The sequence below is a fragment of the Panthera leo genome, chromosome D4, assembly GCF_018350215.1.
Source record: "Panthera leo isolate Ple1 chromosome D4, P.leo_Ple1_pat1.1, whole genome shotgun sequence".
In the NCBI taxonomy this organism is placed as follows: domain Eukaryota; kingdom Metazoa; phylum Chordata; class Mammalia; order Carnivora; family Felidae; genus Panthera; species Panthera leo.
Window position 1 is genome coordinate 66,095,153 of NC_056691.1, and position 12,674 is coordinate 66,107,826.

General features: G+C 40.7%; 2 protein-coding genes across 9 annotated transcripts in view; one reads left to right on the forward strand and one right to left on the reverse strand.

Annotated features, from left to right (window-relative positions):
• Positions 1–10,152, forward strand: part of LOC122204427 (protein NipSnap homolog 3A-like) — a 29,774-nt gene extending 19,622 nt beyond the window's left edge. Inside the window, exons 7-9 of one of the 4 annotated variants that reach the window (XR_006195662.1) lie at positions 4,639–4,840; positions 6,263–6,369; positions 8,870–10,152. The gene's annotated coding sequence lies outside the window, so the exon portion shown is untranslated. Of the gene's footprint in view, positions 1–1,342; positions 1,955–4,638; positions 4,841–6,262; positions 6,370–8,869 lie in introns of those variants that run through there. The other 3 variants (XR_006195660.1, XR_006195659.1, XR_006195661.1) reach the window with 3 other exon arrangements.
• ABCA1 (ATP binding cassette subfamily A member 1) overlaps positions 1–12,674 on the reverse strand; it is a 132,374-nt gene that overhangs the window by 3,834 nt on the left and 115,866 nt on the right. For all 5 annotated transcript variants that reach the window (XR_006195657.1, XM_042911876.1, XM_042911878.1 and 2 more), the window contains 12 exons: positions 11,968–12,083; positions 11,727–11,871; positions 10,082–10,205; positions 8,900–9,029; positions 8,510–8,630; positions 7,216–7,278; positions 6,249–6,355; positions 3,696–3,837; positions 3,142–3,276; positions 2,082–2,185; positions 1,332–1,424; positions 430–673 (listed from right to left, as the gene is read on the reverse strand). Coding sequence is in view for 4 of the 5 variants with exons in the window: in XM_042911876.1 (XP_042767810.1) it covers positions 430–673; positions 1,332–1,424; positions 2,082–2,185; positions 3,142–3,276; positions 3,696–3,837; positions 6,249–6,355; positions 7,216–7,278; positions 8,510–8,630; positions 8,900–9,029; positions 10,082–10,205; positions 11,727–11,871; positions 11,968–12,083 (1,524 nt within the window). In the remaining variant the exon portion in view is untranslated. The remainder of the gene's footprint in view (positions 1–429; positions 674–1,331; positions 1,425–2,081; positions 2,186–3,141; positions 3,277–3,695; positions 3,838–6,248; positions 6,356–7,215; positions 7,279–8,509; positions 8,631–8,899; positions 9,030–10,081; positions 10,206–11,726; positions 11,872–11,967; positions 12,084–12,674) is intronic.

Sequence of the window (12,674 nt, forward strand, 5' to 3'; positions counted from 1 at the left end):
TTTACGAGAGAGAAGAGAAGGAGCAGAGGTAGAGAGAATCTTAAGCAGGCTCCAGGCCCAGTGCAGAGCCCAACATGGGGCTCGATCTCACAACCAAGAGATCATGACCTGACCCAAGATGAGCCACCAAGGAGCCCCTGATGTTATCTAATTTAAATGGGATAAGGCACCTGGCAAAAGGCCTGGCCTATGGTAGGGACTAAAAATTGGTAGTTATTGTGATTATTATTACTATGCTCACAATAACCCTCTAAAGTAGAATCATCTCCCTTTTCACATTCAGAGCAGTTAGTAAATAGCATAGCTAGTAGATCAGGAATTCAAGCTCAGATGGTCAAAGCTGCTCTAGGACCCATAATGGGAGTGGGGGACAGGGATTGGGAACCCTTACCCTCAAAAGTCAGTCTATTTTTGACATTCAAAGCTTACTTGGTCAAGTGTTGTCTGAGAAACAGAGTAGTCTTCTATGTGGAGTCGCTTTTTACTCTGGGAAAGGATGCTGAATATCCTAGCCAGGGAAGATAATGAGGATGGAAGCTGGTACTGGAGCATGTTCCGGTGCTTCTCTTTGAGAACACTTCCTGGAAAGGCAAGTCCAAAGAACTCCTGGACAGGCTTCAGATCAGGGTTGGACCCTGCTATTCGTACAACTATTGTATAACCATCTCCAAACCTGAAAGCAGGAAAAAAAAAACAAAAAAAAACAACCAAATGGAAGATCCTCAGGAAACCTCTCATAAGAACATTTAACCCTGCCCACCTGGTGCCATGAGAAAGGAAGATCCACAACAGACCCAGAAATAAGTACCTGAGAGAAGGAACTAGTTACCATTTATTGACTACCTATTCTGGTGCCATGCTGAGTGCCTTAGACATATGATTTCATTGAATCCTCACCTGGACATATGAAATCTGGCAGATGCTACATAGAAACTGAAGCCCAGGGGGTTAGTCACTTTCCCCTGGTACAGAGCTCCTAAGTGCTAGGGCCCAGGATGTGGACTCATTTGTGTTGGATTCCAAAGCCTATGCTCTAACCATCCCAGCATGTGTAAAATTTCCCATTTCATGTGCTTTCCAAGGCCAGAAGGTAGATATTCCTAGGATACAGGCTCTCAGGAAGGTGAAGGAATTTGTGCAAGAGCACACACCAGTGAAAGGTAAAGACAGAATTTGAATGCAGCGCTGTCGGACCTCAAAGCCCTCATTTTTTCCACTAAACCATTTTGTTCCATTTATTTCCCTTTATTTTAGAGCCACCACGTATATGCTCACAAAAAGAATGCAAGCTTTCTCAGTATGTATCATCCCAAGGAAATGGTCTTTGTTACCTATTTTTCAGATGCTGGACACTGCCAAGACACCGGAACCTCCCATTCACCATAATTGCCATCCTAGTGCACAGCGCTTCACATTCTTCCATACTGTGGGAACACAGAGATTTTTGTTTTAGAAAGATGCTCCTCTAACCATCAGGACATCATAGGACCTCGGGAATTTGAAAGAAATACATTCTCAGTTTCCTAGGGCATAATTGCACCCTGCTCCAAATACATGAAGATGTAGCAATAACACAGTTTACTGCCGCACTGTTTACCCTTGTAAAAAAAAAAAAAAAAATGCAAACAGTCCAAATGTCTACAAAAAGAGGAATAGTTAAATAACTTTTTTTTAGGGCATATCTTATTGGAATACTGTCAACTCATAGCTATGAGGAAGGATGACACATCTAAATGTACTGACTTGAAATAATGTTTACAAAATATTAAGTGAAAAAGAACAATATCTATCTGGTATCTGAGAACCCCAAGCTTGCATTTTTGCTTGTAAAAATACACACACACACACACACACACACACACACACACACACACACACACGTGTGTAGAAATTTGCAAAAGAAAACTGCAAAGATGTAGCCTAATGATAGTTATCTCCTAGTGAGGCAATTTCAGGTAATTTTCACTGTTTTTCTCTTTGCCTTTCTGTATTTTCTAATTTTTATACAATGATCAAATCCACTATTTAGAAAATTTTTAAATTACACAACACAGATGCCAAGCCAAGTCTTCACTACTGACCTATGAGATGTAAGCACTACTGATCTCCCTTCCTTGACAATACTTAAGGCACAATTCCATAGGAATCTCCGGGCTTTGGGATCCATGCCTGTGGTAGGTTCATCCTGTGATCAGAATAAAATAAGTCCTATTATTTGTGGAAAACACATCAAAGATAGATTTAAGTGCAGAAGCATCTTTGAAATAAGATGAATGGGAAGTTAAAAGTTAGGCTATTTCTTGATGGACCAAAGAACCAGACCTTATATACCAGAATAAACTGCATATTTGTTTGTAACCAGTTCATTCTTATAAATGTGTCACTGAATTTTTTAATAAAATTAAATTTCTCCAAATGAGTAGAAAGGGAAAGGAAAAACCTATTTCGTTTCAATCATCTTTTCATGACTGACAAGTATACACTAAACTTCTTTTGTCTGAAATTTCTATTCAAGTCTGTATTAGGTTTGGGTAAAATTACTTTACTTCTTTTTTTATTCTAACTCACTCCAGCTTAGCCTGTTATATTGTATTTGCTAGTCTTAGAGAAACAGACTACAGATCCAAACAGTCTGGATAACATTATAGCCTTAACCCAAGGCTTCTTCCTGTAATAACTTCAATGCAGAAGAAAAAGGGCCATGGGCCACTGTCCAGTCTAATCTTCTGTTTTCATCTATCTGTATGTAAGGACTATGACCCAGATGCCACCTTGGGGATCTTGAAACCATAATTTCCATCTATAGGGGATGAACACATAGATGATAAGAATGTTCCGGAGAAAGGTCAAATCACATATCCAAGACTCAGTCACACCTGTCGGGGTTCTCCACAGCAGAGAAATAAGGTCTCTGGAGCATCTCTCTTTTGGAGCATGTGAGGGCATAGCAAAACCACCCCAGTGTGTATCAAAAAAACTTCCCTCTGGTTTTCTAAGGCTTCTCTGCTGTTCCTGGTTGGAAGAAGAATGGCTTGCCATTAGCCACGCCAGTCAGGCAATATCCCTGGATATACAGGACTTTAGAAAAAGTGATGTTCTCCATTCAGGCCAAAATAGTTTTCCATTCACAGTCCTACTCACCAGAAACACTACAGGAGGCCCGCCAATCAAAGCCATGGCTGTTGAGAGCTTGCGTTTGTTGCCTCCACTATAGTTACCAGCATATTTTTCTCCATACTTCACCAGGCCCAGTTTTCGAATTGCCCATTCACCAACCTACAGTAATGAAAAGCACTTTGACTTTTGTCTGCTTTGTTAATTTTATCATGCTTTCTTATACTTATATATGTCATGTCTCTTTACTGAGTAAAGACTAGGAAAATTCTTTTCACTGAGTAGATTCTGTAATCATGACCTAGCAAGTGCCAAGGAGCCCAAAAGCAGGGGGAAGGGATCTGTGTGGGTGGGAACAGCACTTCCTCTCTGCCCTCCAGCATGCGTCTGCCACTCACTCTTGCCCCACCATCACCATGAATTCCCACCCTGCAAGTAGGGGTCAAGAGCCAGCATTTCACATTGCTGCATCCATGAGTAAGAAGAGCCTAAAGCCAATAGTCATTTGTGAAAGTCAAAGCCGTAAGGTCTACTGTCAGCATGCCAAAGAGAACAGGCTGGCTTTCTGGCGCTCACGGTACCTTCCCAACTTCTTTCTCTGGGACTCCTCTCAAGAGGGCAAAGAACTCCACATGCTCTCTTCCAGTCAGTAACTCCGTGATGGCATCAAACTGAGGGCAATAGCCCATGTTCTGATGCACTTCGTGGATGTTTGATAAGATACTGCAAAGAAAAAAACTGGTCAGGTTTTAAGCATCTAGAGATATTCTGATTAGATAATCTTGCCTAATGTTCCTATAAAGTATGCTCGTACATGACAAAAATAACCAGAGAGCACACTAGCTTCGAGGAACAATCTTTCCGCCCCAAGGATGCCAGCCCCCACTGGCAATCAGTGCCTCTGTCCTGCCCACTTGCACCTGGCTCTCCCAACACCTCAATCTGCAAGCTCAGTCCCATTTCAAGATCCCCACGTCCATTCCAAATGCAGTGCTATCTTTACCAACAACCTCACTCACATGATCCCAGGACCTCAGCACTAAGTCTCGACCCCAGACTGACTTCTGTGTCCCAGTCATATGTATGAAGTACTTTGTTACTCCAAAGTCTCCTTCATGGCCATTCAGACCCAGAGGAGGCCCAGCAACTCTGGGTGTGACCTCCCTCCTTCTGCTTTCTGCTGTTCATACATTGACTCGGCCACAATATGGTCCAGGCCCCCTAGTTCCACTATTTCCCTTCTAGTTTTTAAGGGTTTTGTTTTTGGGGTGTTTTGTTGTTGTTATTGTTGTTGTTTTATAACAGGCTCTCTGAAAATCTGGTGACAAAAAAAAATATGTACCTATAGACATAACTTTACATTTATTGGTGGAAGCAGCTTTTGGGCCCCATGAAGCCAAGCTCAGGTTAAGAATCCCTGATGTGGGAGAAGCTCAGGCCCCATCCAGTCTGATGGCCGCACATCAGCCACGTCTGGATAGTGTCTGCCTTTGGTCTTTCAGCAGTATTCATTTCTCTTTGCAGATCTGTTTAATACTCCCAGGGCCAGCTTTTTCCAGAATTATGACTGAGGTGTCCACAGACATGAGGCCTGGCCCTCACAGCAGCACTGCCTAAGCCAGTTCTTACAACCAGTCACTGTGACAAACCTTAATTTGGGCCAGTTATTGCTGCCATTGCTTTATGTCCAAGGAGTCTGGTACTAGGATCAAGGCTGGGGAAGCAGGTATGCAGCCTTAGGCCTGCTATTTCAGAATTTCTGTTCTCTTAAACCTCCTTTACTCTGCTACTAAAAATGTTAATGAGACAGAAGAGGGGACCCATGAGTACATTAAGTCCCTTGCTCCTTTCAATTTTATGGGCTAGTAGCCCCCTATCCATTATTTCCAAATTGTGAGTCATCATCCATTAGTGGGCTACAAAAATAAATTTAGTGGGTCATGATCAGTTTTTTTAAAAGACATGCTTATTTATGTGTTTTTGTGTATTTATTAGGTTGAGAGGTAACTGTATTTGCTACTTTGGATCATAGTCAGAAAAGTTCAAACGCATCTCTCCGTATAAAAAGCCCAGAGAAGCCCCACATATTTAGAATATTCAGGGTAACATTGCCTAATTGGTCTCTGAAGTGGAGATGTACCCCTTAAAGATCACTTAGTCACCTGTGCATTCTGAGAGAATGGCTTAATGTGGCCTCAATAATTGATACACTCTTTAGGGAGGACAATTTAGCAAGTACACACCCTTTCACCTAGTAGGAATTTTGCCTGAGGAATTGCAAGAGGACTACAAGGACATATTTACATAGTGAAAAACAGAAACCAAGTGTCCAACAATAAGGAATTGATTAAATAAACTACAGGTAAATGTACAGAGGAGCATTTTATGTAATAATGTAAAGTCTACATCGTAGAATATGTAACCCATTGGGAAATATTCATACCAGCCTCATTAACAGTAAACTAATTAAAAAAAAATTTTTTTTGACGTTTTATTTCTTTTTGAGACAGAGAGAGACAGAGCATGAATGGGGGAGGGGCAGAGACAGAGGGAGACACAGAATCAGAAGCAGGCTCCAGGCTCTGAGCAATCAGCCCAGACAGAGCCCGACGCGGGGCTCGAACTCACGGACCGCGAGATCGTGACCTGAGCTGAAGTCGGATGCTTAACCGACTGAGCCACCCAGGCGCCCCAACAGTGAACTAATTTTAAAAAACCTAGATACAGTATCATGTCAATTTTATAATACACTTATATGTGTATATAACATAGATTTGGGCTGATGGGAATGTTCTAAAACTAGATTGTGGTGATCTGTGCATAACCTTGCAAACTGACTAGAAATCATTTAATTGTACTCTTAGGAAAAGCAAACTACATGGTATATAAATTATACCTGAATAAAGCTGTTTAAAAAAAAAACAGATGGGGACTGGAAAAAAAAATGTAAATAGTGGTTATCTCTAGGTAGTGGGATTATTGATGATTTTTATCTTTTTCTTTATACTTCACTGTATTTCAACATTTTTATAAACTACATAGTACTGTTATAATCCCCAAAAATCAAAATATATTTACTTAAATAAAGTAAAAAAAAGTTTTTGTGGCAAAATACACTCTATGTCTTTTCTTACCTATTTTTGTTAAGGAAAGCATCTCCTCTGGTAACCGTGGTATCTCCAGTTAACATCTTGAAAGTTGATGATTTCCCAGCCCCATTAACTCCCAGAAGTCCAAAGCACTGAAACATATTGGGTAAGCCATATAAGCAAAATACTAAATATCTGAATATAAATGACCCTTATAAAATAGTCACCTCAACTGGGTTTTTAGATAACATGATTCTAAAACACCATTCTTAAATATTGATGAAGAGTCAAATTTTTTCTGGTTTTAAGAACTTACATAGATATTTAAATATAATTTGTAATGAGACACATTGAGCATATTTGTAAATATTATTTGAATCATGAGGTTGAGGCCAAAGCTCATGTGTAAAAGAAAAGTAATAAAAACCAACCACATTTCACTATCTAATCTGGCTCAAGGGCAGAAAAGAACACAAACATGAACAATAAAGGAAAAAACCTACTTAAAAAAAATCTATTTCAATTTCATCATCATCTTGAATCAATCACAAAGTCACATTTGAGACGTGCATGCTTTCTTTTTAAATTAAAAAAAAAATTAATGTTTATTCTTGAGCAAGAGAGAGGGAGAGAGCAAAAAGCATGAGCAGGGGAGGGTCAGAGAGAGAAGGAGACACAGAATCCAAAGCAAGCTCCAGGCTCTGAGCTGTCAGCACAGAGCCCCATGCAGGGCTTAAACTCATTAACCGTGAGATCATGACCTGAGCTGAAGTTGGATGCTTAACCAACTGAGCCACGCAGCCACCCCACGTGCATTCTTTTCTAAAATTGCCTAACATTATCCCAAGCCTTTTGACAAATGGGATCCCCATCTTCTCAATGACTGATTGCTCCACATACACATGAATAGAGAAGCCTTTAAAACTCACTTTTAACCCTTCCAGATGTTGTTTGATTGGGTAGACAGTTTGAATTAATAAGGACAAGAAAAGCGTAGACAAAGTGCCTTTACCTCGCCAGGAGGAATGCCAACGCAAATCCTGTCAACAGCAGGCTTCCTCTTTCTTCTGTAGATCTGCAACCGACAAAGTGCACACATTCATGAGCCATGGTGAATCATAGCTATCCCAAGCAACTGTGGAAGAGGGAATTATAACCCAAATACACATGAAGTAAGACTCATCAGTAAAACTAAGTCACACCTTTGATATGCTAAGAGCCTTGGTCTGTCTCTGTAGCAACTGGCTTCTGAAGGACTCTGAAGCTCAAAATAAAAGTGAACTTCTTTTTATTTTTAATTTCATATCAACCTTTTTATGTTTATTTGTTTTTATTATTTTTTAATGTTTATTTACTCTGGGGGGAGGGGGGCAGAGAGAGAGGGGGAGAGAGAGAATCCCAAGCAGGCTCTGCACTGTCAGCAGAAAGCCCTATGCGGGGCTCAAACTCATGAACCATGAGATCATGACCCGAGCCAAAGTCAGAAACTTAACCAACTGAACCACCCAGGCACCCCTTATGTTTATTTTGAGAAAGAACATGCGCGTGTGCACATACACTCACACAAGTGGGGGAGGGGCAGAGAGAGGGAGGGACAGAGAGAATCTCAAGCAGGCTCCATGCTTGCTCTCAGTGCAGAGCCTAACATGGGGCTTGATCTCAAGAACCTTTGAGATCATGACCTAAGCAGAAATCAACAGTTGGCTACTTAACTGACTGAGCCACCCAGATGTGCCTAGTATCAACCTTCTCCAAAGACATATTAGTCATTAAAATATAATTTTTCATTTACTTGATAGATTTTTAAAAAATTAAACTGTGCAGGGTAAAAATGTATCATTGAAGCACTGCAAATATTGTTTGTACATATTATACAAAAGTAAATTGTTGGGATTCTGGCACCTAGTGTGGGCTGAAACAAACCTTCCTCCTGAGACATATGGAGACATACCAGCTTTTTAGACTATGACTCTCAAAATCAGCCATTTATTCTTCCTACCTCAGCTTTGACTGGATGTACAATTTTAGTATGTTTTAATAACAAACACAAAAGTGTAAGTGTGAAAAACAAATATACTTGAGAACAAGACTTCATATTATAAAATATTCTCAGTAGGATTTCTTTCATTAAGAAGTCCCCTCAGTGTATTTTAAATAAAATTAAATACTAGATAGACACTTGGTATAGATGTACATATTTGGGGAAGCATGCTCTTTTTATTAAGCAAATCAGCAAAAATGACTGTTTCCAACATATAAAGCTGAAAACAACTGAATACAAGTTGTTACAGCCTGTACTGTCTCACCTTTGTCAGCTCCTTGATTTCCAAGATGTCATTCTGTCCTCCACCATCAAGAATTCTCTGTCTTTCCCGCTTCACATCTTCATCCTCATCATTCAATGGAGGAAGCCTTGCATTTACAGGTCTTGGGGGAAATTTTTTAAGAAAAAAAAAAAAAATCAACCTTTCAAGGTATCTTTCAAGACAAAGACCCAATTTCTAAGCAAGTCCTATAAAATATACTCTCTGTAGTTTTTAGGATCAGCAGTGCTGTGGGCTAGAGGATACCCACATTAGGAAAATCAGTTGGATTGTCTTGAGATCAATGCAAAGAAACCACCACTGACTAGCGCTTCCCCATGTTCCTCTGTGACCCTCAACCAGGTGCTCCATGAGTTCTGAGAAAAAGCTCACCTGGGCCTGATGAAGAATCTGTACTGGATCAGAACAGTGATGAGGAAGAATACCACCCCTTCCACAGCCATGGCGAAGAGGTTTCGTCCCACTAAGTCCCAAGACAGTGGTGAAACAAAACGATTCTCCCCTGAAGACACAATATAGAGATCCAGTCAGAATGGAGGCACCAAACACCATGGCCCTTCCTCAAATTCAGGCTCAAATTTGTCTATGTTCCCAAAAACACCAATGGTTCTTGTCTATGACAAGTAAGGGAGTGATTACTTTTCAAGTCTGATTTAGAGTAGCATTTTGGGAAAATATACTATGACCCAGTAATCAGTCAGAATTTCAGAACTAACATGTATTAGATCTCTAATTTCATATCTTATATTTCCTTTTTAATGAGACATGCCACAAATCCCTTTTAAAAAGGCAAACAATCCAGGGTAATTTTAAGGGTATTTTAGCAAACTGTTTCACTGAAGATTAGAGAGTGCTTTAAAAAGATGCCCCTTTCAGTAGCATATAATGTAACCCATTGAACTAATTAAATCATCTGGCTTTATGGGAATACTCCTTACATTCCTTATACATCTCCTGTGCACTTGTTAATTGAAAAGAAAGAAAAAATAGTCCCTCTTCTATGTCCATTAAATAACATGGCCCATCTAGCTATATGAGCCAGTGGATGAAGAACAGTAATGTGGCCACAGGAGAAATATTTTTAAAGACTCTAGAGATTGAAAAAGCTGCAATAAATTACCTTTTTATAGACTTTGTAAAAGGTAATAGATGGCCACTCTGCAGACCCACGACTTTGCTAGTAGTCAGAGCCAAAGTTTGTACCCTTCCTTCTGGTTCTCTGGACTGTATCCAATTATAACTATGGTTTGCCTTTTCCAGTGACTAACAAACCCAACCAGTGGCTTTATGCACTGGGTCCAGGATGAAGTCAGTATTTCCCTTACCTCCTTACCTCCAAAATTGCCCTCTCACTTTTCTCAAGGCTATCAGAGGCAGACAAATGTTGCATCAAAAGATCCACGCCACATCCAGCTTCATTGTCATGAACCCTCTGAGTGGTGGGAAGTCCTATGCCCAGTCACCAGTCTCTTTCCAAAACAAAGCCCAGAGTCCCAAGGCCCATGAAAACTGTCATCTCCATGAAAGCACCCTCTAGCCACTGCTGTTGCTCACCAAACCTTTCCAGGGCATCAGCCATTGCCTGATTTTTCACCATGTCGATGAGCCCCCGTCCCAGGCAAAAATGTGGGAAAATCAAGAATACAGACTTCAGGATATCATTGATGTTATTCAGTTTCTAAAAAAATAAAAAATAAAAAAAATAAGAAAGAAATGTCATTTCTTCAAATGAATGTCATTTGTGGTTTAGGCTAAAAATATATCTAAAATATGAGAGATTAGAAAAATTTGGATTCGCTGGGGTCAAACTGACCCTTTGAATTCAGACACCAATCAATAGTAACAGCCATAGTTGATGATACATAACCCAATAAAATTTCTTTAGAAAATCTGAAGTAAAAAAAAAAAAAAATTGAAGTAATGCTATGAATATGTAGAAATAGGAGCAAAGTTTGGAAACAGTTATTTTTAATCAGAGGCAAATCGTAATAAAATACTGGCTTAGCATTTCAAAAGCAAATTGCTCATGTCTGGGTAATATTGCAATTTCAGGATTTTGTAGGCATTTTAAAAATCCTTCTTGTACACGTCAAGCCAGTGGCCAAATAGCCAACAATTAAGTTGCCATGTGCTGGATGCCCTGTGTTAGGGCACAGGGGAGGCCAAGGTTAATAAACAGTCTCTACTCTGAGGAAATTACTACATAACTGGTAGTACTGGAGGCATGAACTGAGGGTTTGGGGAGCACAGGAGAAAGAGAGAGCGCCTCCCGCTTGGCAGGTAAGGAAAGCTTCATATTTGAGCAGAGTATTGAAGGCTTAGTGAGATACTACCAGGCTCTGTAATAAAAGAAGTCAGGCCTACAGGAGTATGGACGGTTAAAGCCAACAACAAACTCAGCTAAAACTACAGAGCCTTGGGAAAGGGTGTGGTGAGATTTGGCCAGGAAGAGCTGTGCACCTCTAAAGGCCTTGCATGCTAAGTTAAGGTGTTTGGACAAAGACAGTAACAACAGGAATGGACAGGGCCCTTAAAGAGATCTGGAACCAGAAGACCAGACAAGGTAAACAGTTCAATGTGGGACATAAGCAAAAGCATATACGATGACTATAATACTGCCAGCTGGGGTGATTGGGTAGATAGGAATGCCATCCAGTGGGACGGGAATGGCAAGAGAAGTACTAGGTTTTGAGAGAAAAGATGATTAGCACAGGTCAAGTATGGGGCATCTAGAAATAATCTAACTGGAGCCATCTGCTAGGCAAGTGAAAACCTGAGACTAGAGTTCCAGGGAACAATGAGGGCTAAAGGCATAGATCCGGGAGATAACTATGTAAGACACGGAGAGAGGGTTGGTCAAAGCCTCGGGAATGAATGGCATCACACAGAGATAACATCTTAAGTGGAAAGCAAAGATGGCACAGGACCAAATAGTGGGAAGCGCAACACTTAAACAGAAAGGAGTACAAAAGAACCTATCAAAGGAAACTCAAGGGTTTGATCAAAGTAAGAAATATAAAAAAAAAAAAGGAGGAGAAAGATGTGCTATTCAAACCCGCCGTGGAGAGAATCTGAAAAAGGATGGAGTGGTCAGCGGGGTCAACACCACAGACAAGTAGCATTAGATCATTATTCCATGCTGTCCTCTGGCTCACAGAGATGCTTGTCCCCACAAGAGCTGCTCTTTCAGCAGACTCACATTGTTGGTGAATAGCTCCAGCACAAAAGTGGCCACGCTGCCGTTGATCCCAATGAAGAGGTTCACGCTGGTGAGGACCACGTAGGCTGTGCTGGGGATCTTGAACACGAAGGAGGCTGGGTACATGAGAGGTGTGATCGACCACCTGGTGAGGCACAAAGACAAATGTCCACTGGGTATCCCCTGCCTTCCCTCAGAAACTGGGCACTATATGCCTTACCCCCATCCACAGGTGCCTTACCCATACAGCAAAAGTAGAAGGGCTAGCACAGGCAGGTTGGTAGAGGACACGTAAGACTTCTGCTGGAAGCAGATGAAGATGATAATGACCAGCGTGGCAGGGACCACATAGTTGCACTAAAAGTGAAAAGCAAGGAAATAAGGTTCACCCCTGAGTCAGAGACACAACACATCTCAAGTCTTCACCATCACAGGACAAGAAAGGGCAGATAAACATATTGGGAGAATAACTTTGAATTAATGAAGCCACATAAAGCATTAATCAAAATATCGGACAATACATTTTGACAAGCATTTTACCCTTGGCTGATTTTATAAACTGCATGCCCTTTCTGTCTTTCCAACAGCTAAGCCAAGGTGTCACGCTCAGTAAACTTATACTGAACAATGGATTCCCAGTCAGAGTAATTACAATTTCACAGCAGCAAATAAGCTTCCATTAATCTTCCCAAAGATGATTGCGTGCTTCATCGTTAATGCTATATTATAGTCTGCCCAAGTTCAATCTCACATGTAATCTATTTATAAGCGCTTACCTCATAACATGAATGTCACAATTGTTTCATCACACTGAGAATAATTTTCAAGGCTGTCCTGACAGTGTGTCAAGCATTAAAATGCAGATATAAAGACTTGACTACAGGACAATTATGAGAATTCATAGCTGGCGGACCGAAGTACATGCAGGGAGGGGAAGTGGGCTTGTTG